Genomic DNA, 27,435 nt, shown 5'->3' with positions numbered 1-27,435 from the left:
TATATATATATATATATATATATATATATATATATATATATATATATATATATATATATATATATATGCTTGTTTTTCAAATTTTGAAATGAAAATAAATATTTTTATAAGATATTTTTTTCTCAAGTTTGGGAGGGTAAGGGGGAGGGACAAGGAAAGAGTAGAGCATGGGAATTGCATGGGAAGGGGTGAAAGTAAAATTGTGATGTGTGCTGTTGCTTAATTTATCTATTTTAAGTGCTGTGGGTGGAGCTTTCCAAGAAATATTTAGGACGATGATTTCTTTTTGCTTCTTTGTAGATGTTTGAGCAGTAGAATGATACAAAATTATTCTTTTTAACTATTGTTTTATCTGGTATAAGCTTTGACAGCCTTGATGTATCACCTTGAAAGATGTTAACCTTTCATTATATCTTATATTACATGATAAATACATTGTACAAACAGTGAAGAATATTTGCTCATTTTTGTCATTTTAATATTTATTTAAATTGCATGTTCTTCTGTTTTTTCTGCTGATTTATGTCATGCAAAGAGAACCCTCGCTTAGTGATTCCTAAAGGAATCTATGTGATGGTGATGTTGTGTGTGCATGTGTTGGTGATGCCTTGGTTTTAAAGACTATCTCAAAAATACATGGTTGTTCAACTTCATACTTGGTGTGTGGATGCATCTTAGTGAGTAGAAGAACACTATTGTTATCTGCACTGGTGCACAAAAGGGTGAGAGCTTGCCCATAACCCTTTCATTTTGGTGCCATTTACAAACAGGGTGGGAGAATACCCTTATATGTAAGAACAGCTCAACTTGATGAAAAGTGCACTAGATTTGGCCTAGTTCTCTTGTGAAACGGTTTAAAATGTTATATTGTAAATACACAGGAGGATGCCAGCTGAACATTATTATACAAAAATTTGTTTTCAACCATGACAGTTCCCTCCCCTGCAGAGTTCAGAGGTCGGTGGTGTTGCTGTTGGTAATTGGTGTTAACAAAAAATGCCCAGATGTAGCGGCTTTTTGATGAACTTGAATAGTGTGCAAAATTGTAACATGGTTCAGTGCACTGGGAAACTGCAACTTTACAGCAAAGGGGCTGCGCGTACTATAGAACTTCATTGATCTCAGTGTCTTGCTCTGCTTTCAATAATATTTGCTTACTGCAGCCCTCGACTCTAAATTTGCGTCGGTGCTTACACCTATGATTTCTGTGAGTCACTCACTTCCTTATCGAACTTTCCCGCGATAGTATTGTTTTGCAGCGGCTGCGCGGGAGAATATGTATTGCGTCAGCTCTACAGACTCATTCATAATCCACCTCTATATACGGCTGTGACTCACATGTTCTACTAGCGCCATAGTTTTCCACATGGATGCGTAGGTTCACTACAAGCTAAATTCTGCTGTGCACATAATTGTTGTGAACGTAATTGTTGCAAGAATACCGGCGAACTAGCAACGGTTCAAATCAGTGAATTGCAGTAGATTGGAGTGGAAATTGAAGTTAACTTTTCATTGGTAATGTTACCTTCAGTATTGTTTTCATGTTCACGTGTGTACCGCAGGAATGTATCGGTTCATTTCTGTTTTTCAATATGTACCCAGTAGTATAAGCTTGTTCTTTTCTGTTGTTCGCATGTTTGTTGACATAGCATGAATACCAACATAGGTATTGAGTAGCGAGGATTCTTAGAGTACTCTCGATTGGTAGAATGATCTTCATATTTGTCATCAACAAATGGACTTTCTTCTGTTCCAAATCTTCAACTTTTTTGTAAATTTCATTTTGTTGTGCATGGTCAAAGGGTTGTACATACGAAAAAATACGATGTGTAGCATCAGTGAGGAACTGTAGTAAGTTAGTACTAGTACTCAATGCCAAACGTGACTTGGCATCATGCCACTTTCTCTTATCGTGGCGCACACGTTGATATGTTTATAATTTCCTCGTACAGCATGTGTACAGTATTTCTTCGGAAAGGCTTTCTCGTTTCATACATGATTTTCGATATATATTTTTGCATTCTTCATCTTAGTAATTAAACAATGCTTACTACAACTAGCCTAGGGCAATGAGTTGAACATTTTAGTTGATTTTTAAGACAACACAGATTAATACCCCAGACCTAATACTGTACTAGTAATAGGAGTAAGTTGTGCAGACCCATTTTCTCAGGCCATGCAACATAGGTCATATGTCCAGATTTATGCAATGTTGAAGTAATTCAGCTTTATACAAATATGTTAGATATAATACAATTCAGTCTAAATGTTAAGCTTTCTAGAAGGAAGGCATTGACTAATTTGATACCTTCACTGCTGCAGTACGTACACCCATGGAATTTAGGGACTGTCTCGAGTTGTCTTTTGAAGGAGAGGGTGATGTGGACACATGATCCCCTTACAGAGCAAGAATAAGTGGGAAATATATCCTGCCTGACTTGTCATCCTGCAAATATTCTTCAAAAAGATGTGATCATGAATGTTCATCACATAGATATATATAGGCTTTCAATGAACTTATAAACTAGATATAAATGTGCAGGATCTGCACCTTGATCACCTCGCTTGGTGAATATGTGCATGTTATAACTCAACTACTGTACATTACATTATGAATATATGCCAGAAACTTCTGTTCACTCAAGATGATGCAGTCATTTAAATGCTCCCCTCTTGTAGCGTTATTTTTTCAGTGATACATTTCGTATTCTAAGTAGACATCCAACAAAATGTCTTGGAATTACCAGAAGTTTCGAGTATCTCTGAAAAATTAACTTTCCAATTGTTTTTAGTATGCTCAAATGTTAAAGAGAGTAACTATTTATGACTTTAAATTTAAGTACTCTAGTCTAAACCAAGAACTTTCAAAACTACTTCCAGAGATTCCAGAACAAGGCTTCTGCTGTAGTTTTCAACTTCCTCATGTGTCGCAATGATTACTAAGTAACCAAGTCAGGTTATGGGCTAAAGCAATTTAATAGCAACATTGGAAAGACCCTATTAGACACACGTCCTTCGGAAAATATAATTTATCTGTATTCTCGTCATTGCTGTCTTGCCCACTTTGGAAAACCTTTTGTCGTTGTTGTTGATTCAGTTTAGAATGGTGAGACATTTTCTCATAGAAGGTCAGGTCTGCTGAATGAGGAACAAGGAAGAACTATATATAGTAGGTGTTGCATTGCTATAATATATCAAAACGATACTTTTCTGTTTTGGTGGAGTTATAAATTGGTATGATTTAATCCCAGGTGACTCTGTGACGTAAATTGTAAAGGGACAGTATATTTCTACGGTAGCTACTCTCCGAAGGGTCCTAATCTCCTATATGTGTGGTTTGATTGTTCTGTCTTGTAGGAATCTGGCCTTCAGTTAATTTTTTTTTTCATTTCATTTCTGCCAGTGTTACTGTTCTAACTTATGAAATAGTACATGCAAATTTGCTCGTGAAGCAGATATGTCTTTAGGCAAATATCCTCGATAATATAGCAGACCAACAGGTGCATAATTACATGACAAGCTTGAAAGTGAGTGATTGATCTCAAAATACCACATTAATATCAAGTAAACATAGGTTTTGGGTTAATACAGTATGTTCAATTTTTTTTGTGGACTGGATGGTGGAACCTTGCATTTTGATTCTACCGTAGGTTGTCAATGTTTTGATCAAGTGGTGCTCAACTTTTTCAGCGACTGAGAAAGTTGTTTTGACAGGGCAAGCAACGTCTTCATCAATTTTTACTTTGGTACCCGTACATATATGTATTTCTTCTTATTTAAATCAAACAGTAACAAAATTTTCAAATATAAAGTCAATGATCCTTAGAAATATAAGTAAACAAAAATTGCAGCCACCTTTTTTTGCCTTGTTTTCGATTAGAACATAACAAATAGGTTTTTCTGACTTTTTCTTATATAACAGTATGACCTATTTGTGTCAATTTGTGAGTTCTAAAATAGTTTTATTTGAGTACCATATGCTAGTTGAGGAGGACTATAAAGTTATTGTTTGCCCTCTTCCGAAAATACAAGACAGGAATCTAATCCCTGTGTTCAGAGAGCAAACTTATTCTATGACCCAAGCATGACATTTCCATACTAAATAGACAAGCTAGGGTTGTTCACAGCAGGCTACATGCCTTTCCAGTGGGATCCATTGTGGTTCTTCCTGGGTGATCTTTGGCTTTAAATGAGTAAAACATGATTTATGCTGCCTCCCCTGTATGAAGGAGAAAGGCTGAAACCTTCCAGTGGGTAGTAATTGTAACAGTCTTGGCTCCTCAGGCACTCATAATAACAGAGTGTACACATTTAGATGAGTTGTGCCAAATGCCAAATATTCTTGATATCCCATTATTACTTTTAAAATGCCTATATGTTTACTGTTGAGTATCATGAAAGCTGATTTTCAGGCCCTTTTGATTTCTCTTTTGAAAGCATAAGTTTTGTGGATGGCATGTGTTCTTCTAAAGTTTATAGCAGTCATTACCAAAAAAAGGATATTTTCTGAAGGTTTGAAACACTCAGCAGTCTGCAGCATTGAATTTTTAGTAAGTACTGGACTTGCCAAAAACAGTTAAATGTTAGACTTAATTGTTGTGGTAATCATAAATGCTACCAAAGCCTGCAAAATTATGAACTCATGGGTGAGGGTCCCACTGGTTAATATATCCAGGTGATTTGGTTTAAATGCACAAGTGAGCTCAACTTACAGTACTGCTGTACTGTACATAAGGTATACATCTCTGTGTGTCTCACCAGGGATGATGGCTGCGGAGTCTCAAAACATTCCACAGAGGAGATGTGAAGAATAAGTTAGCATTCAAATTTTGTGTAGCAGTCTCGAAGGCTGTGAAGCTTTTCTCATATATAGATACTATATGGCTCTTGAGTACAAAACTGCTGTACATCTTTGGGCGTGTAGCCTTTTGCTACAGTGTTCGATTATTTGTGATATGTACTGGATTAAATTATTCCCTGGGAAGATCAACCTGTCATATTCTTATTGTCTCAAATCAGTGTACAAACCGTTTCAGGAGTTGCTATTCAACAAATTCAATGGAACACTATACTGCTATTACTGCAATTGTCTATGGAAGTGTGTTTATCTTGCCAGTTATTCACCTGTTGTGATAACTCTTGTCTTGTTACAGACTTTGTGACCCTTGACATAAATGTTTTGTCTTTAACATATATCTGTAGTTTATTGTCTGGGCAGCAAAAGACAATGTTCTCCATGGAAATATTCTTGAATACGTTTATGAGTAGGCATTGTCTTTTGCCAGACAAGTGTCACTTTTTAATGTATAGTACATGCTAGCTAGTCCATGTCACTATGGGTGAAAACAGCAGAGCTGTAAATTTTGGTATCCATTTGTTGAGATGAAGTTGTTTATTTAAGTCACGATAAATTTTACATGGCTTCAACGAACCGGTTCACCCAACCTACCCTTTCTATTTTAATCTTCTTTTTTTCAGAGGAGCCATTTGCTACTTGGGGAATAAAGCACAAAAACAGATCGGTGCATTATCAGTACGATTCTACTTATAAATTTCCAGCAAAATGTTTTTGTTGTCAATGTTGTGCATCTTGTAGCTCAAAAAACTTTTCATTTCGTACCTCGAACAAATTCCCGCGAACAGAGTTAAGACATCCCAGCATGTGTCGTCGTAATGAAATGTCTCGAATGAATAATTAATGATCCCAATACCATCTGCATGTGATAAGTTTCTTGGATGAGGGCCAAATGAATGCATGAAGCACATTAAAAGAACATGGAACATATTATGTAGTGTCAGACATGTTGTTTAATTAGGTATGTTGATTTACTGTGGATGTACTTTGTGTATGCATTTGTGATTGTCAGCTTGAAAACATGATACCTCAACACTGACACTTTAAAGAAAAACTTCGCATCACTTTATTCAAAATGTTTACCTTTGACAAGTTCTTTAAACAGATAACTCGAAAGTAAACTCAATTTTGTACAAGTACATTATGAGATTAGTCCCTGTTACTGATTTGACCTGCATCAAATTTGGGAATTATTTGAAAAATTGGATGAATTCAGTTCATGCAAAAAAAAAAAAAAAAAAAAAATGGAAGTCTTTAAGAATCTATTATCAAAATCTTAAGGAATTTGGTACTTTTTATCAAGTATGAACATACAGTATAATAAACTGTAACATTTTGTGGTTGAAGTACTGTACCTGCATGATACTAGATTCGATGGTTCATTGCTGGGCTTAATTAACAATTGACAGAGGTTTGGATTGAGAAACTCTAAATATTCATCCTCAAAACGAGATATTCAGATCATAGCATACATGCCCCACAGTATTGTCAACAATAGTACTACAGAGTACTACAGGCGATAGTACTACAGAGATTATGCAATACAGGTATGATGGATTTTCTGTCCACCTCAACTTGAGAACAAGTCTGTCAAGTCATCTTACAAACCAAAGAGATAATCCTCTCGAAAGGTCACTTATCTCCTTCACTGGCTCTTTTCAAAGATGCTATAGAATTGTCCGGCCCTTATGGTAGATTATCATTTTGGTAGACAAATACGTCCATCTCCATGACCAGAAGTAAGGATCAATAATTAAGTTCTATTCAGTTTGCCCTGCTAACTATTCAGTATATATACTGCACACTACGGACATATATAGTATATGCTTGTTAGTTGAATATATATCACCCAGGTGGATCTTGTCCAACATCTAATGATAATTTCAATTGTCTTGAGGGTTTGTTTCGGTAATTCGTCCATGTTCATTACTCTGCTGAGCAGTGAAATATATGCTATACAGTACTTTGCCAGCAGTCTGCAAGAGAACACACGTGTAGTCTAGCCTGTCCGGATCAACTGCATGCAAATGAGCAGGACATATTGTAATTCCGTTACTAGGAGGGTTTTGGCAACATGCCATCAGAGGTTACATGAAGAAAGTTACATTTTGTTATACAACATTGAACATATTTTTAATTATTAACACAGAAAAAAAAAAAGTTGAAAACATTTAATCAAAATTAAAAAACTTAGAAATGATTGATGTATACATGTGAAATTCCTGCAAAGATGAAGAAGAAACATGATATTGCTAATAGATACTTCACAAAGAGTATACACTGACTGTTTCTCATTTGTTTGCTTGAATGGCTTTAATGGATTGACAAATATTCAACACCATGGTGACAAATTATGACTAAACAGTTATTAATCCTATTTCAACCAACTTGTGAATATTTTATATCGTAGCAATGCATCGTTCTATTCTGAATGGACAACTGATAACTCCTGGGCCTTAACAAAAACAAAACGTTTTCTTAAATGTACTGGTGGTCTGCTTGCCCCAATTGTTTTTGCTGGGATATCGTAAATGATACCAAACAATAGCATTGATGAGCTGCAGAAACGCTTCATAGCTTTCGTCTATATGCTCTAAATGGTTTTTGGACAAGCATGACGAGCAGTATGTGTATCAAACATGTAACTACATTAATCTCTTTTGGGATATCATAAATGTGGCAAAATCTATGAAGAAAAGTGAATGCAAATCAGTTGCAGACGTTGTCCTGATTCTATGAGCAAGTGTGATACAGTACAGATGCTAGAGTATGGAGTAATTAGCCAACAGTGCCACTAAAATTTTTGTTTTTTAATGTTGTATGTACAGCTTTTAGTCCGTATATGGTTTGTATGTACTGTATGTTTTGAGGTTTTGAGTACACATCTAAACTACTAGTCGATTCAAAGGTGTACATATTAAAGTTATAATGCAGCCTGGTAAATGAATACCGTAGGACAAGGAATGGCGAAGCAGGTGTTGTTTGGTGTGTGTTCATGAAAACAAGATAAAGCATAGAAATGGTCTTCTAATGTTGACTTCCAAGCGTTATAACGTTTTACCACTTTGTCGATATACTGTAGGTTGAATCATACCTAGTGTAGATGTGAATATAAAATATATAAACAGAATATACAGCAAAGTTTCAGGATGTGTACAAAATGAAACGTCAGTACTAGCAAATGTCAATGGTTTGTTGTTCTTAGTTATGTGGCAGTCTTGACATATCCTACCACACTTTTACAGTAGATTTACCTATAGGCTTATAAGCCTATCCTAACTTAAGATTTAAAGGGTGTGAAGACTCCCGAAAAATGAAACGTCTAATGCCGGTAATTTGACCTAGTTTCGAATGAGATGTAACAGAAGTGTTAAACACCACCATCGATCCCAGAAGATACACACACAGCTTGCTACCATTGGTAATTAGACACTAGTGTACAGTCAGTACATACAGCTGCGGTCAATACCCACAGCACAGTATACAAACCATACAGCGATGAACATCTCAGGTCCAGATAAAAGATAACAAGGTATCACGTTTCATTACTGTCTGGATTTTGTAGCGACACGAACAAAACGTCACTTGCAAGCAACAGAAAGTTAACTTTTTCAGATGGCCGCACACGGTTTGGGGCGAGTCTTCAATGCCTTTAAGAGGAACAATGTATAACCATGAATTCAAGATGATGTAATTTGCATGAGTGCTTGCTATTAAGATAAACCAGAATTTAACATGGCTGTAAATAATGTTCATATCTTTTATCGATGTGCTAGATACTATACACTGTACCTGCATATCTGTTTTTTGGACGAGCATGAATATTGAATAAGCAGCAAATGTTATAAGACATGGCTTTTTTTTCTGTTGAAGTTAAGTTTTCACAACTCCTGTTTTCATATCCCACCATATATTTTTGGGATTCACTAGTTTTTTTTTTTTAATTAGTTTATTCTATGCACAAGTACTGTACCAAAACAACAATGACATCAAAGGAACAACCTAGGGGAACTGCCAAAAAAAGGCCCGCCCCACAAACTGGGAAGAGGACTTCTACATCAAGCCAATTCCGCTTGTAAAGAGGCCACAGTACTTGTGATACTGTAATTCAACTACTTAGTTAAACCCCATCAAGTAACTCCATCAACCCCATCAAGTAAGACCATTCCTACCGATTGATGGACAATGTTCTTCCAGTGATTAAAGTTTTGATTTTTTGCATATATAATAGTGTTTACACAGGTTACCCAATTACCCGGGTACCCGTCCGACAGATTGCTACCCGGTTCCTTACTTGTTAGTACCCGAACCCACAAAATCATAATACATACTGTACATGTATATATGCAGATCTATCTAAATCAAGCATTAAATTTGAGAGGACACCATGAAAAATTAAATATATATTATGTACCCAATGACAACCAAACTGTTGAATTATTTAGTTCCAATGACTAGTATCTTTTGAATACATCCACATTTGCTGGTATAAAATGTGCTCTAGCATTATAACAGTATGTAATACAGTGCAAATACAGTGTTACACAAATCATAGTGGAAAGAAAATTAGGGTCCCCGATTACCCGACACCGGGTGATGTCTCTTATTACTGGAGACATAAATTTATGACCCGTGTAACCACTATTATATAAATCATGCAGTATCACATTGTTTACTGAATACATTTTAGTTGGTACATAAATTTGCCAACAGATGACCTGTTGCTCGCAGTGCACCCTGGCCTGCATTCTGGAATACAGTCTTCTGTTGGCATGTATACATCATACATGTATGCCAAATTTTGGTCCATTGGTCTTGAGACATACAGTAACACATGTACTGTATCGGTTTCCACAGTTCCAGAGTTTTATTAGTCAAACACTCACTTGGAAATTTCATACCACATGAAATATTGACAAGTCGTCTAGTTTGTGAACAACCACACTGTGTGTGAAAAAAAACATTTCTGACTACTGTAGGTGAGTATTTTTAGGCTTTAGCAATTGATTACAAGGTAGTTGGTACAATTTTAACCTTGATGGAGGATTTTTAGCATAAAGTTGGAATTGGTTAAAAAAACTGGTTTGAAACTTTTACGACGTACCATGCCTTTGAAGTAGTGCAATGTCAAGGTATCAACTGCAGCAGGTAAGGTTGTTGAGCACTCCTAATTAAAATAATTGATATTCAGTGCACATGTTATATGTGGCAAAATGCTGAAATGTGCATTATGTCAACTTGTCTAAAATGCCTGGTTTTTTTCACTGAGAAACATACATGCAGTGGAGAATTTCCGATTTAAGGTTAGGATTGCAATTAATTAGCAATTAAGTCTGGAGAGTGAAATGTGGGGTATGGAGTAAAGTATGGAGTAGAGTATGGAGTTAAGAGTATGGAGTTAAGAGTATGGAATAGAGTATGGAGTATTTGAGTATGGAATTAGAGTATGGAGTAGAGTATGGAGTATTTGAGTATGGAGTTAGAGTATAGAGTAGAGTATGCAAAGTATGGAGAGTGAAATCCAGTCACATTGATCTTGACCAGATTTATAAGGTTAACTTGGTTAGTTGTGTCTGCATTTACGGTAGGGCCTTTTTCTGTTCAAACAAAATTTGTTAGACAATTTAAGTGGACTGTATCGACATTCTGTAGTCTGTAAGATAAAATTTCTTCCTTTTAGTCAATACTATGTAACTGGAGCAGTTTTTGGAGAATTGGTGGCTTAAATATGTGGCAGCTTTATGTGTATGCAGACATATGTGCCGGCACCACCAGTACTTAAGTAAATTTGAATATATATTAACATAAATATATGCTAAAACAAAGGATCAAATATATACGTGCTATCATTAAAGGTCTATGAACAGCAATGTCCTAATCACTCCAATAGGCAATTAGAAATCATGAAAACAGCTACAACTCCAACAAAATCCATCAAAGGTTAACTTTAGGTCAATTGACCATTTGACAGGTAGTCTGTTCTTAATTCTAGTTTTATTTGTAAACTTGATATGCTAGAATTAATTCAGATATATTTATATACAAGAACCAGCATTAATTGAATACATGTTATGCTAAAATTAAATGGAATGCATGTCTTTAACAATTAAAACTTATAATATATCTCTATATTAAAATAATTTTATGCAGGCATACAAACATGCACACACTGATTGGCCCCAGAATAATAATGTCATTATTAAATCACAATTTATGTTATCATAACAAAAGAAATGTAAATGTTAGCATTAATCTGTGGCAGTTTTCCACTATGGCCAACCATAAACCTGTATGGACCGGACCAACTAAAGTGAGGATGTATATCTGGTCTACTGTAGATTAATGCGAGTTTCGTTCTGTGTACAGTACTGTTATAACAGAGAGCATATACAAGTCACAACAGTAGCATGCATCAAGTCCACATGTGTTAAGATTCTGCATATCACCAAACTAGACAGGTGCGAGACAGAGAGTATCGACCTCAGCCAATGATTGTGCCAAGATTCCCAGTGCAACAGTATTTGGATGAAACGGTTTAATCTCCTGATCATTTGGAGGTGTATAAAGCCATACACCCTGTAGGCTTGGCATGAGACAACCGTCACTAAAGAATGCAAGTACCTGTTAGTGATGCAATCCTTGTAACGGTGCTATGATAATGTAATTTCATGACGCAGCTGTCCCGGCTTTAACGATATCATTATCTCGAATCTTGAGAATGTCGGCAGTTCAGGTTCAGTTTTGACAACACGAAAGACAAAAGGATGAGTGTACATTATTTGATATTTTATGGAGATATTCTCTATCATTTCAAGCACTGTTCATTAATAAAGACCACATGACAAGAAACAACCTGGGTGAAGTATTAGGGGGAAGAGGTCATGACCCTAACGATGTCTAAGTTACAATGGATTGTTGGGCTGTCGTTCATATAAATTACTGTCACCAGATGTCATGTATGCTATTCTTCAGTGTTGGATCCCATTTTCTTAAAAAAAACAAGCTTTCTTAAACTTTGACTGGATTAACTAAATACTGTAGTATCAAGGAGTTTTTTATTTTTATTTTTTTGTTGCCTGGAGAACTTGTCATGGAGATTATAAACATCATTATTCCTGATTCATTGTTCAAATGTGTCACATAACATACAGTGTACAATAAGGCAATGCTATACTGCAGATATGTTACTGTGGGCATTATGTTAAATAAAACCTATTCCTAACCATCTGTTTAAAATTTTTAAGAATGTTAATTCCCAGAAATGTTCAGAATTGCTCTTTAGTGGTGTAAAGTACAGTATGTTCATAGCTTGATGATGGATTCATTCATGATGTAATAGTTTGATGATGTTTTTTGTTTTTGTTTAAGGCCTTCTCCTACTGTGCATGTGAAGCTAGAGAACTGGGATTCTAAAAAGTTGCTGGCAACAACTGATAATGGTCTAACTTATAGTATAAGAAAAAAATATTTTAATCGTCCTTGAAAAACAAATATATTGTCTATGTAGCCTACTGTGCTAAAAAATGTGTGTAAAACATATAAAATACTTCCTTGGCTTTTCGCTATGGTACAGTAATTACAAACAATCTTTTTCCAGCTATCTTTGCCTAAGCGATTGGATCGTGGATACGTAATTTGAATAATGATCATTACTCTAATATACAATGTAGCAGAAGGTCATTTGTTGTTTGATTTTTGTCCCCTTAATCTGCATAAAATCTGACCTCTTGCTTTATTCTCTTCTTTTTCATTTCCAGTTTGTAATTTTAATCAACAAATACAAAACAGAATCACAGATCATATAAAGTGACGTCAAGATGGGTGACATCAAAGATACTAATGATGGTTCAGAAAAGGTGACGTTGAAAAGGCAGGTCGGACTCGTAAGCTGCGTGGCCCTCATCATTGGTACTATCATTGGGTCTGGAATTTTCATCTCACCAGTCTACGTACTTCAGCAGACACAGAGCGTCGGAATGAGTCTAGTGATATGGTTCCTTGGTGGTGTTCTAGCTATGATCGGTAAGTATACTGAGCCAGAAACACAAAGAAAAAAAACATGTTAAGTTAGGAGGAGCTGGCACTAAAACCTATTACACCGGCTAACTAACCCCATCATCACAGTAGTAGGTTTCCATAGCTTCAAATAAGTTGCTGCAAGAGAAAAATACATAGATGGGAAAATCGTCGTCATTAAACCGCAAATACATTTGTAGGCTAGGCTAGTGTCCATATGGTTCATGCTAGTGTTTGATAGTACAGTTAAAGCTGGAAGTAGCTGTTCCGCAAAAATTTCAGGTGTACCTGGTAATACCAGGTATTCGTCAGCTGGTATCTGTTTTTGCTTTTACCGATGCACCCCTTCAAAATAGGATTTATAACAAGTTTTATTGTTGTACATATATAATAGCCTCTACTACTTATAAATACCACCACCTACAGGTATTTACCTTAATTTTCGATACCTTTTGCACTGTAGGCTAATTGCTTACCAGTCATCTCACATGATTCCCATTTAACTAGTAAATGCCTGGTTTCCTATTGTACGATCAATCATTTCGTTATTTGAAACGAAAAAACCTGTTAACACTGCAGAAATTAATGCAGTTTATTGAAGCTAAGCTCTTTCCGAAAATCATTCCCTTCAAATAATGAAACAAATCCCCATTCTTCTGTACGCAGGAGCACTTTGTTTTGCTGAATTGGGTACTATGATTCCTAAATCCGGAGGGACATACGTCTACCTCATGGAGAGCATGGGTCCGATACCGGCATTCCTCTTCTCTTGGACGTGCGCCCTCATTCTGATGCCTGCCAGCGTTTCGGCAATTGCGCTCAGCTTTGGTTATTACATGGCAGATCCTCTGTACCCTAACCACGACTGCGAGGACTCGTCGAGAGCAACGTATGAAGCCGCCTCCAAAATATTTGCCTGCCTTTGTATCTGTGAGTAATTTGTTTGATTTAATGACATTTAAAACAATCAGTTTGTTTCCAGTCTGATCTTGTTTTTTCCCCTTTGTTTTTAGATTAAACTCTGTAATTTTTTAACAAATTCTGACTTTTGAACTTGTATTAGCATTGTGGATGCAGTATTGCTGGCAAACAAAACAAACTGTACTTCTTGGTCATGGTACACATTTGGCAATTAGCTGAATGACAGCGAATTGTGTTAGAAGCAATGTTCAGCTCTGCTATGTACCTATATGAGGCTTGCAGCTTACAATTGTGCACTGAAAGATTAAGTGTACTTCCTTAAATTGGAAACAAAGTCGAATGTACAGTATCTGCAATTTCTAAACTGGTAGTTCATTGTCAACAGGACACTTGAACAACACAAACTGCTTGAGTTTTTCATTGGCATTAATCAAAAACAAAAAAAAACAACTAAATTTGGAATTTGTTCATTGTCTGCTTTTAAGTTGTGTGGTACGTTTAATGTGATAAATTAGGTTTGTAAACCTGTCAAAAGGAAGGGTTTGGAGGGCAATGTTATCATTAATTAATTCCATTGTTTTCTTATGTGTTATGTTTTGAATGAAATAATGAAAAAGAATGCACATTTTTGGAGGTTGATAAATTGTTGTAAAAATTCATCACTATAGCATCAAAATAGTTGTTAAAGAGTAGTCTGCAAATTTTTAGGCCCATGACCCAGGATATTCTGTGAGAACTGTGCAGGCACAACCCACCAGACACCCCTCCCCCACCCCTTAGATTAGATGCTCAGATTGCATTACAGTGAGCTTGCCCTGTGGATTTGATGACAAAACGTATAACTTAATCCATCTCCATTGGCGAGCTACAAAAACTGGATGCATTTTCGCAACACATTGTTTGCAACCCAACGTTGTAAAATATTGATCACAGTGGATAAGGTGCTTGTAGTCAGCCTCTGTGTACAAGTTGGTCATTCCTACACAACTGACTGTGAAATGTAGAAAATCCATACGGTGTATGGATTTGTTCTATTTTTTTCGTGAATAACTCATAGTTTTAACACATACGTTTTTTTAACTTTGTTTTTTTTATATTTGCAGTGATTCTGACCTTCATCAATTGTGTCAGTGTGAAAGCTGCTACCATTGTTCAGAATGTCCTGACGCTAGCCAAGTTGCTGGCGCTAGCCATCATCATTTTCATCGGATTTATACGGATATTTCAAGGTATTGTCGGTGTAGATATATTATATGTCGAGACTAATCTGTGATTAATTCCTTCTTGTGACAGTATAGCTTCAATATCAATAGTCTTCAGGCCATTCACTTTAACACTCCACTGTTCAGATCCGGATAACTTACAATTGAGAAGAGTTTACGTGACAACAGCTTGTACTGCATGTACAAAGAAAACATGATTTTGAGCAAAATAAGAAGGATAGTTAGGGCTTCTGTATATATCCTACATTGGTTAAGTAAGAGGACTTGTGTGGTCCCCTGAAGATACTAGAGGTCAAAATGTCAAAGCTCACTTGGATTAAGTTTATGTGAAAGTACAATAACATCGGTAGTCAGGTAGGGTTTGGGGATTCTCAAGTTAATGACAAAATCAATACATTTTGGAGTGTATAAACCACACAACGGATCCTTAAATGTTCTTAATATTAAAAAATGCAAGCAGTTGTGTCTTATCCATTGTGTGGGCTTTCTCAAATGGAGAGTTAGTTCTCTATTTGTTCATCTTTTTGCGTTTTAATTGCAGGCCATACCAAATATCTCCAACCGAAACTGTCTTTTGAAGGTTCGGCACCGAATCTGTTTGCTTACGGTATTGCTTTCTACCAGTCTCTGTGGGCCTATGATGGATGGTGAGATTTTGTTCAACAAAGTTTTAATGTCATTCATTAATTTGTTTTGTACCCAAATTTATGAGTCCTGGAGTTCCTGGTGCGAATTTATGTACTCAAGTATCTAATGACTTTTCCAAGGGTGTTATCTCTCTGCTTTAAGAATCTGGAATTGTACCACCTTCACATTGTGATGAAGTATACAAACAACAGCTTCATGTTTTGTCACAATGATTTTTATTTGCCGTGCAAGTGCATACAAGGGGGTTGGAGGACCGGGGAAGGGGAGGGGGATAGGTAACTTCCTGACTCAAAAACATGATTTGTTTGTCTAATGTATGTACAGTGTGACACCATATAAATGTTTCTCTCGTTTTCTTTCCAATCTTTAATTTTAAGGAACCAATTGAACTTTGTTACAGAAGAAATAAAAAACCCTTACAGGTATGTCAAAATGTTTACGATTCTTGTTTCTGATAAGTGGGGAGTATGGATAGGATTATCTTTCATAAAGGAGAGGTTTACTTTGATTTATGGTCACAAAAGTCAGCGATGAGCTAGAAAGATAGAAGATGCTTTTTAGTTTATGTGTTTAATTTTAATGTTGTCAAGTATTACAGACAAGATTTTAAAAGACCAAGAGATATTTCAAATTGTTTACTCTACAACATTCACATGAGTTCAAGCTCCCGCAAGTAAAGACTAACATGATAAAGCATAGTTCAGTAGTCTGAATGAGGGGTTTGGGAGTGGAAGGGGCAAGGTAGGTGGTTGGTGGTGGGAATTTTCTGTAGCTTGCAACATCCCTGAAGGGGAGAACAAAACCTCTATCCATAGGATAATCTTATTTATCCATAGGATAATCTTATCTATCCATAAGATAATCATGAATGAATAACCCTACATTGTCTTAATATGTGTTGCCTAGGCTACGGCCTAAAGAGTGGGCTCGTTCAGACATTGCTTGTGTAAGGCCCTGAAGTGGTGAAGTTTGAGTGAGTACAAGGCTATAGCCATGTTATAAACATCTCCATGGATTCTCTTTTCAGAAATCTGCCATATGGCATTCTGATTGGTATACCTTTGGTCACAGTAGTGTACCTTTTGACCAACATCGCATACTTCACAGTGCTTTCACCTGAAGAAATGCTGATGTCATCTGCTGTTGCAGTCGTAAGTACAACCTTTAAACCTGTAACCAATTCATTTAATGTAATTTAATTTCAGTTTCATATTTGATTTTCACAACAATAGACACATATAATTGATTGTGAATTTCTGAGCATGTGATTATGTAATACAAGTTTAAGAGTGTACTGGGTCCCACACATGAATCATCAATGCAATTTCAAATCTTATAGACAATTCTTTTCCAACTGCATAAGATTGCATTAACCATTAAATGTAGGTGGATTTTCTTAATAAAATATATATATGTAAATATATATATCTATGTATATATACACATATATATAGATATGTATAGATATATATATATATGTTTCGTTGATTGGCTATATATATATATACATACAGATATAATTATGTTATGTATAATTATGGTAAGATAAAAGCATCGATAAAATATTAGATATAGTTCTCCACATTTATAGTACGGCCAAAGATTTTGGCCGTACTTTTACAGAGCTCTAGCTTTAGTGTTGCTATTTTGTTCTTAATTCTCCTTGATTAAGAATGCAGACCAATGTAACACCCACATATAGCATGAAGTGAGCTTGAACAACTTGATAATACTAACAAGTAACCTCCAGTCTATCACATTCAAAGATTTGTTCATGTATGACTCTTGTCACCTCTACAGACTTTTGCTGAGAGAACTCTGGGTCCCATGGCGTGGATTATGCCATTTCTAGTCTGTTGTTCGACTGTGGGCGCTGTGAATGGCTGTCTCTTTACTGCTGGCAGGTTTGTATTTGATAATCTTACCAACATGGCTGGTATTAACCAACGCTGTCTTGTCTTGCACTGCCCTCCTTGATCCTTTATTCAAGCCCTGGTTTCCATTTCACATGATCCATTTTTCAGATGGATTGCCCTCCGACCTTTGATGATGTTGTGTAATACTTCAAATGATTTGTATGAATGTTTGTTTGCTTTTTTGAAAGTATAACTGCTGACAAATGCTTGTTTCTAGGAAAATGATTCAGCTAAGGTATTGGAGCACGGAAGCGAGAGTTCCTCGTCACTTAGCTTGGAAAACAGAATATTAATTTTCATTTCCACCTCGCTGTGTCTTGATATTCTTGATCAAACTTTCAAATTTTAATTTTGTCAAGACCAAAGTAAATGAAATAATTCTCTTTGATCTAGTCCAATATTGTTCTTTGCTTTTTTCGTATCCATCAGGTTGCCATTTGTTACAGCTCGTGAGGGTCACATGATGGATATACTCGCAATGGTACATGTCAGATACTATACACCCCTTCCATCAATTGTTCTTACGGTGAGTAAACCATTGTTAAATTACATCTCAACGGGTACCATCATGAATAAACCTGAGAGATTATTTTGGGCCACGGGATTTAACATATTACTAAAACCTTTGCTCATATCGAATATTCTCTCCACTGTACTTGTTTGTTTCTTTATTGGTTGGTTGATCGATTAATTTTTGTTAAATGTTTTTGTTAAATTTATTATATATATTTTTTTGTAGTATAAAAATTGATATGTTCTTTATTTACAGTGTTTGCTTTGCAATGTTTTTAATGTCTACATTAATAAGTGGTCAAATTATACTAATAGATATCGAAGAAATTTTATGTACAATTGATTTCCTTCCACTTTTGTAAAATGTTGTGCACATTTTGAAGGTAAACAAAGAACTTCATTCCCTGCTATTGCCAGATACATAAAAAATATGACTTTAATTGTTCAAATTACCAAATGTTTATCTTCACTGTCATTGAATTGTGCTGAAAATTTACATTTTTATAATGAATGATACAGTGTGAATTTGTCCTATTAGCTGAGAAATTTAACAGTCTAGTTTTGAAGCTGTAACTATTCCAATGTTTGTTGTTTATTGTGATTTGTTTTTGTTTTTCAGGGAGGAATAGCGATCTTGATGTTGCTTCCATCTGACTTCAGCGCCCTCGTCAATTACTTCAGCTTTGCCGCCTGGCTCTTCTACGGCCTTACCATACTTGCTCTCATTTTACTGCGGGTGCAACAACCGAATGCTAAACGCCCAATCAAGGTAAAATTCTTGATCCAGAAATATGTCCCTGATTGTCTTTTGAAAAATAGCCAAAAATATGATGTGGTATAAAAAGGGCTGGTGAAAAACTGGTTTTAGTCATAAGTGAAAATATCATTTGTTCGAAAGATGATTTTTTGTACTTGCTGAAAGTGTGCAAGTTCTTTAGCAAACTTATATGGAGACAACAATGTGCTCTACTTAAAGCTGCCAGAAGTTTATCTTTTTTCCAAATCGTTGAATATGAGCTTTTGCATGCCTGCAATTTTCAAAACCGGTTTTGCGCTTATCATGATTCCTTCCTAAATAAACAGCACCCGCATATACTAAAATACGAAAAGACCCTCTTTTTATCTCTTTTTTGTTACTGTTCTTCTTTGTTTGTTAACAAGTTAACCTACCATGCTAACAAAAACGGCATAATCTTTTCTCCATATCTTTATACCCGCACAATGCAAATAACAGTTAATTGGTTTTATTCTAGCACATTTTCTAGCCTGTTGTTAAATTTGTCTACAAACTTGCTCACAAGTAGCAGATGCATAAAACTATATTACCTACCATACTGGTTGGTTGGTCCCGGTAACAGTGTAGACATGTGTTGTATAAAAATCAAGGATAGTGTATTAAAATAGGAACTTACTGAATGGCATAATAGAGTCTTAAATTGTAAATTTTATGTTACAATTAACAAAGGGAGAATCAGTATCACAGAGGAGGGAAACCTTACTGAATTCCAGCCAACACATTTGCTCAGGTGATTTCCTACTTTAACTGATGAAGAAGCACCCTTTGTTACATAAGGGTTCTTAACAATGAATAGGGCAGTTGGTATATTCTACTAATGATTTCAGTTTTTATTCATGTAAAACCTCTCAGCTTTATTCTTAATATATATATATATATATATATTTGGTCTCCTGTGCGGGGGAAATTCCTGCTGTGACCCTGTTACCCACGAACGAGGTTGGTATGGTTAGCAAGACTTTTCTAGCCCTGTAGTGTCCATTTTTCACACTCTGAAAGACTAGCTCAACCATGAAAAAATTTGTCAAGAAGCAATAAATAATAATAATAATAATAATAATCCATTTCTGTACCTTAACTTACATTTGATCAAAACTTTGCACCTGTAGTCCAGGAGTAAATAGTAATGGCCAGCAACGTCGGGCCGGCCAGAATACAGTACCAAAAACATGCTAACAGACATAGCTCTTGTTTAGCGGATGAGCGTATTACGAAGGTATGACCAAAGAAACGGTCTTAATATTCATCAACCGAATTAAAAACAACCTTTCCTCTTTACATTTGACAGATTCCAATTTTTATTCCCATTATCGGTCTGGTTGCCTCCATATACCTTGTCCTCGCTCCTATCATCAATGAACCGACCCTCGAGATCTTCTATGCACTTCTCTTCATCTTGAGCGGTCTTCTCTTCTACTTCCCGTTCGTTCATTTCGGTCTGAGGATTCCTTACATCATGCGTAAGTCCGATCAATGTTTTTCTTTTGCTTTCTACTCGTAGAAAAAATGTAGAGTGTTTAAGATTAAGATTACTTACTACTTAGAAAATGTTTTAAAAGAGTTAATGTATTTTTAGTCGTTAATTGTTCGGATTTCATCTACTCATGTTATATGCCCTACCCATGGCATCCTTTGCCCAGTTCTGGCTAGCGAAAATATTCAGGGTTCCTTACCTTTTCACTTTTTTCCATTCTGCAGGTCCAACTCAAACGTTTTTACAAAAGCTCATGTTTGTGGCACCATCTGGTTATTCAGCGTCAGTGGAAAGAATTGAAGATAAAGACTAATTTTCGGACAGACAACTTTGCGTTATACGAGGAGAGAGCATACTGGAAAGAGCTTTGTATATAACCTTCAAAATTCACCCTTCCAGAATTTGACCTCTTGCCTGTTTTTCTTGCTCTTAAAATGTGTTTGGCATGACATTTTGTTTCAAGTCTTTGTAATGCAGTGCAATGAGCAGTTCAAATGCATATGTATCTGGCTGTATGTAACTGACAATGGTTGCTATGGAAATCTCAGGATTTGTTATCATGAATGATTGCTGTCATAAGTCATCAAGTAGTTGAAGATAATATGCAGAGGTGATATTGCCTTTGAAAAGCAGAGCAATTTCCAGAATGATTAGGAATCCTTAAACTGATTATCTTACTGAAAATGAAAGTATAAACAAAGAAGGTGAAAACACCAGGAATTTGAGATATACGATTGCTTGCAAGATTTCACATCAAAAAGCAAACTTGTAGGCAATACAATATGTGGATATTTGCTTGCTAAGCACTTTATCCAAGAGTGTTGAATTGACACTCAGGCCAGAAGAACGATGTTCTTCCTGGAGAGTGCTAGGTACATTGTGTGTGCTCAAAGAAGTTACCCTTGAGTTGTAATGTATAATAGGCCATAGTTACGTAGTAATCAAGACACACTCATTCACTGTACATCTTGTAGCCTATCATACTAGATCACACAAATATACTGAGCCTAGCTTGTTTGGATTTGTAACACCAACTCCTGTGATAATAATGGTACAATGTAACAAATAAAGGATTTCCCAAATTAAGCCAGTGAATAAATCAAATCTCCTGCTAAAATCAACTTCCCACATACATTTACCGTGAACTAAAGCGAAAGCAACATTAATTTGGCACTGGCAGAAAAATGGAATTTTTTTTCTTCTGGCAAATTGCAAAATCCAGTGGCATTTAACCAGTAAACAATCCTTAATTTTGTAGTCTTGAAGAAAGGATGAACCCACCTCCACCCACCTTTTCTTTGCCTTAACATATCAACCAGTTTTGTTTCAATAAATGTAGTACAATGGATATGATACAGGATTAATTCCTTCACAATTTTAAGCAAATAATGTATAAAACTTCAATCAGTTTAGCAAACATCCTCTCTTCGCAATATTTTGACATATGGGCTAGTCGTTTAAACCACCTGACGAAATGTCAAGCTGTTTTTGTTTTCTGTGTTATAAGTACTTTGCTTGGTACTTGTATATATACATAAACTAAATGTTACACTTCCATATTGTAGGGTCATGTTTTCAAACAGACAGGGTTTTATCTTCATGCATAACTGTGCTCCATCCAAGAGGCTGTTGCATCCGATTGTTTGAAATATTAATTTCCCTTAGTTATTCTCAATATTCACTTCAATCGCTTTTCTTTAAAGGTGCATCTACGGTGTTTGTTAATATTTTGCATCTGGCAACATTATGAGTTTGTTACATTTGCATTGGCAACTAAGTCATATCTTGTGTTGAATAGAATAAAACAGGGGAAAAAATGACCTCTATATTGTATAAATGACATTACAAAGTGGCTTGTAGAAAAAAAAACTTTTATCTAGGATGAAGAAATTTTATCTAGGATGAAGAAAACCTGTTCTCATCAACTTGTTAAGAAATCTTGTCACAGTTGAATGCGATTTTATTCCTTTATTATGAAATGTATTCCACATTCTCAATTATTCTAATAATGCAATGCACATGGCTGGGTGGTGCCTTTAATATTGCACGGAAGCGTAGAAGGTACATGTCGATTGACGTATCGATGAGATGCAAGAATTCATCAAAATAACACAAATCAGAGAAGTGGGGCCTAATATGTTTGGGACCATTTGGGCCAACATTTCCTTGACATTGCAATAACTCTGCAACCTTATGTTGGATTGTATCCAAACTTGGTATTATACAGTTTTTGGTTAATAGCTGGCTTATACATGTATATGGCCCCCAAATATTCTGGGCCCATATTTGTAGCCTGGTGGTTCCAAATATTATTTCCACTCAAATTTTGGGACATGTTCTTTGGACCCAAATTAGTGGGAGCCAATATTTTTGGACAATTTGGGTCCACATTTTTGGGGGCAAGAATATTTTTATATTATATTAAGTAGATTTAGGCGCAAACATTTATCTAGCCCAATGTTTTGAGGAGGGGCCCAAGTTTTGAATTTGCAGTACCATAGAACCATAGTGCCCATTGGGTTCTTGTTTTGATATGTAATGGGAAGGGTAAGTTAATTGTTCACTTCAGTTTAAAAGATCAGATTCTTGGTTGGGCAATAAATTTGAAGACAAAATTTTGAGGGTAGCATTTGAAGATGAAATGTGAATGATGGAAATTTGTTACTAGGAATCTTTCTTTTCAAATGGGCTCAAAGTTTTGGTATTGCCATTTTTGGTCTTCTGGTTTCATAAGTGGGCAGATTAGAGCATGTTGAATTAAAAGTCATCATAAAGAGTTTAGATTTTGAAATGTAGCAGCCATAGGTCTGTTGGTTGTGTATGTTGTCCTGAAGAGACTACTCATATGGCGTCGATTGTCCAGGATAGAATAGATTGTGGAGAGAGGTTTTCAATTGATGTGCATACTTAATTAGGCTATCTTTTCATTGTTTTTGTCTGGCATTCATGTGCATACATCTGCATACTATTACATGTCACATGGACTGTACCATTACTGTATAGGTAAGCTAATGTATATTAAGGATATAACAGTGTATTCTCTCACATAGCCGACACACATCAACAATCTAACTGTACATTACACTTTTTCTTTACAAGGTCTGAATGAAGTACTGTGCTGTAAAATGTAACTTGTTCCTTCTTTCTATTTTTCATATTTGAAACTGTGCGTCATATGTATTATATCACACTGTCACGCAGACGGGGTGAAATGAACTAGGAAGCTTGAATATCGTTGTTAAGTATTCTCTGTAAATTGTCTATCAAATTTATATTACAAAAAATCGAACAGGGTCCACTTTCAAGTGCAGCTTTCGAAGGCAAAGAATGCGAGTTGAATTTTTTTTTCTTTGGGGGGGGGTGGGGGGACGGGGGGCTTAGATATGTAAATATTACTATTGTTAATGAATAAGTAGATTAGTGTTGTGTGTACAACCTAAATCTTAAAGTAGCTTGCTTTTATTGTTTACAGTAAAATTTTGTGTGGTTAGATAGTTGACAAAATGAGAAATATCTATGTCATGTGCCTTTGAGAACACAAACAAGAATGTTGTCAGGGAGTGATTTCAGAGGACAGTCCTAATAATATGTTTCATTTGCAAGAAGCATGAGTAATAATAATGATAGTGATAAAAGGAAAAAAAAAACTTATTGCAAGTCAGTTAGTTAGTTGTACTCATGACTTCGTTTTTACTTGTGATTTTTATTTTGAGTTATTTTTTTCTTTCTTTTGCTATTAGTGAGCTTTATTTTTAAGAAAATAATTAAGTTAATTCTCAATAATAATGAAATATGAATATGATAGAACTGGAGACCATTTACAAATACATATTTTTCCATTTGGTAAAATACCATATTTTTATCAAATGACCTTAATTGCAGTTTACACCCAAGGCTGAGAATGTTTGACCGTGAGATACAACCAGGTTATTTTCTCGATGCTTCGTGACGGTTGAATCTTTGTATTTGGTGGATTTCTCGGGTAAACCACTCTGCTAAAAGTCTCAAGAGTGGACGCTCACTTTGGCCAATTTTGGAAACGATGTGAAATTGATTTTAAAGCAAATTTTGGTGACTTCCAAACAAAATTCTACCTGTTGACCTAACCTGTTAATAAATGTATAAAAAAAAAACCTGATCGCAAGAAGACTTGGAAAGAAAGTTATTTATTTGTGAACAAAATAAGAAAACAGGAAGTTTGAAAAACAAACTGAATATTCAAATGGACAATAAAAATGGAGATGGACTATAAAGAGTCCATGACAACTGTTTCTTGTTTTTCAAATAAATTCTCATCCATTTCTGAGGCTGCCTTTTTTTTTTCTTCAAAAATTTTGGGCCAATCTGAAATGTACTTTTTCACATGTTTCTTAAAATTCTGTTTTCTTCATTTTCTTTTCTGCTGCTCATTATATTAAATAACTGGGATTTTTGAAAACTTAAGGTGTATGAAATTCTGAAATTTATTAAGATAAAAAACTACAACGTGAAAATATTATGGTGGCAATATCTCTTTTTTGCTAAATTCATTTTTCTTTTTCCCAAGAGTTGTACATTTTTGTTGTGTGTGAAGTGATTAACAACAAAACCAGCGTATTTCTTTTGTTATGCTAATCCCTAATATATATGAAATCTGTTTGATGGAAAACAGTCATGTTTTGGGGGGGTTTTTAATTCAAAAGAATTGAAAATGACTGGGCATTACGATGTTTCACCGACAAATGTTGTCTCGTAGATTTGTTCCGTTCTGTTGCTATGTGTAAAGAGGGAGCCTTCCTCCCTCGCCCACCCCCCCTCTCCTCTCCCTCTATCTGCACCTGCATATATTACATGTATATCTCTCACATAGCCCTTATTATGTAGGTATTATCACATAGAAAAGCTGAGGAAGTTAGATCATTTGCACTTATTCTAAAATACCAAAAACCCAAAGAACCACGATTCCTGCTGACCACTCAGTTATTGATGGAAGCAACATTTAGCACTGATGTATACAAGTGAGCTCTTCATAAGAATATGTTTGGATTTGTGTTTTCATATATATGTGTTTTCTTTGAGCTTGTAAATTAAGATAAATGTATTCTTCAATTTAGAAACAAAATGTGTTTTATATCAGACTTAAACGATACGTTGCCGTTTTCAAGTCACACGATAAAAATTATGAATCGACTCACACATCTGCTGTTGTCAAAGCAAATATGAGAGAAGTTTGATAACTACTGAATAAAGAATATATTTGTTCCTCAAAGTGCAAATGAAAGAAATATTTGTTCCTCATAAGGTCATTTTCAGAGGTGCTCATATTCCTGTCTTCCTTGTAAAGGGTGCATGGGGAGAAAACCAAATTTGGATGGCACATTGGCACTGTAACTTCATTTCTGAATACTGCAATAATTTTAGTGCGCTGGTCGTCGGGTTTGTTTCCCAGTTCAGCTTTGATACTCTTGAAATCTTTCGTAGATATGATTTGGGAGTTGTCTCACTTTTAACTCTGAAGTAATCTCTGAGTTTGCCGTCAGTCTCTCGTGAGATTTTGCTTTCCATTTCCTGTGCGATAGAAATCATGAAACGGCTGAGAGATGGCTGAGAAGATCTAGTGTGTGGCCTAAATAAATCCAGAGTTATTCTTAATTTTATAGATTTTTTTCATCTAGCTATGTAACTGCAAAAACAAATTCAACAAGATACTATTTGTATTTTTTTTTGGGTCATTTCTTCAAAACTGTTTCATCATAAGTAATGCTGGCTGTGTTGAAGTATCAATTCACAGTGGTCATGTAAATATAATTAAAAAGAAAAAATAATTGAAAGTCATCTCTTGTTTTTTGTTTCAGTAATTACTCCAAACAATATCTCCATTTTGGTGACTGAATTTAGCTACCAATCAGAAATGGGGGGGGGGGGGGGGCTATCCAACATTTTAACAGATTGCACATCTGTCCCGACTTGAAAAGACATGAAAAGCACTCGCGCACTGAACATGTCCGATGAATTCAACATACCGACCAGTTGGGCGACTGGTTCTACTTTTGCAGTTTGGGGGAAAGACAAACAAACCTACTTTAGGGAGCATAAGTTCTAAAAACAAATAGCTTCCACTCGGAAACTTCCAAAATATGATTCAAAAGCGATCTTCAATATATAATTCTGAACAAATTTATGTAAACTGCCAGTAATCAAATTATTCCTGGTACAGTTATGATCAGCAGTCATAATAGACTGCATCTTTTTCATGGTTTCACGAAACTGGATAGGACCAAATATGGCAGCGCCCTCTGTTAAATTTTCGGCCCGTCTGGAGAGCCATGTTTAGAGTCTTATGCATGCAGAGTCTTAGACTCGACTATATTCACTGACTCGTGTAATTATAACACCGATTCAGACATTTCCCTACCCCTCCAGATAATCTGTACGGTTCCCCGTAAATAAGGTTCCCCGATTGCCCCAGACATGCCCTCTCTCTTTTTGTGAGTGTTTGGGGTTTTGATTTACTAGATTCAGGATTTCTATATCTTGACAGGCCAGGTGTTGTGACATTCAGCTGTGTGAGATATTAATGGATGAGGGTTAATAGGGTTCCTACAGTATCAGAAATATACGTTTGGTTGGTTGGCATCTATCTTGGCGCAGGGTGCTCTCCGGTGGACAGAGCGAAGTATAGGTGAGAAGTAGTTGAGACTAGTGGAACACTAGTAGTTGTTACTAAGAGTTTCACGCGTTGAGCAATCATCAGATAATTGGTATATATATATATATATATATATATATATATATATATATATATATGTAGAGATACATATGGAAGAAAGATCAAAGGCATGTGGTGAGCACACTCCAACAGGATTTAATGAGGATTCCTATAAAGTCATTTTGAACCCCCTGTCAGGTGTATCGATCATCGTGATCACACTTTGAGCATCCAATTTATATGGACACCAAATCTGTCTCTGACGCATCTGAAGTCTTTCAAATTAAGCTATGGTGTGTTCAGGTTTGCCTACTTGTACCAGTTTCAAGCAAAGTCAATAAATGCTTTTACCTTTCTTGTAGATTCCAGGAATTGTTTTATTAAA

General features: G+C 35.7%; 1 protein-coding gene across 2 annotated transcripts; it reads left to right on the top strand.

Moving 5' to 3' along the window:
- Positions 1-1,209: 1,209 nt before the first annotated feature.
- LOC139979466 (b(0,+)-type amino acid transporter 1-like) lies at positions 1,210-26,166 on the top strand. Of its 2 annotated transcripts, none has more exons than XM_071990283.1 (12): positions 1,210-1,515; positions 12,613-12,877; positions 13,538-13,801; positions 14,896-15,021; positions 15,557-15,662; positions 16,041-16,085; positions 16,691-16,814; positions 17,464-17,567; positions 18,009-18,105; positions 18,712-18,861; positions 20,177-20,348; positions 20,587-26,166. In XM_071990283.1, exons 2-12 carry the CDS (start codon positions 12,673-12,675, stop codon positions 20,673-20,675), a joined length of 1,482 nt encoding a protein of 493 aa, XP_071846384.1. In that variant the 5' UTR covers positions 1,210-1,515; positions 12,613-12,672; the 3' UTR covers positions 20,676-26,166. The 2 variants fall into 2 exon arrangements, with proteins under 2 accessions (XP_071846384.1, XP_071846385.1); XM_071990284.1 differs by lacking the exon at positions 1,210-1,515 and adding an exon at positions 9,664-9,834.
- Positions 26,167-27,435: the final 1,269 nt, after the last annotated feature.

The sequence above is a fragment of the Apostichopus japonicus genome, chromosome 14 (assembly GCF_037975245.1).
Source record: "Apostichopus japonicus isolate 1M-3 chromosome 14, ASM3797524v1, whole genome shotgun sequence".
Classification (NCBI taxonomy): domain Eukaryota; kingdom Metazoa; phylum Echinodermata; class Holothuroidea; order Aspidochirotida; family Stichopodidae; genus Apostichopus; species Apostichopus japonicus.
This window is presented reverse-complemented; position numbering and strand designations above follow the sequence as displayed.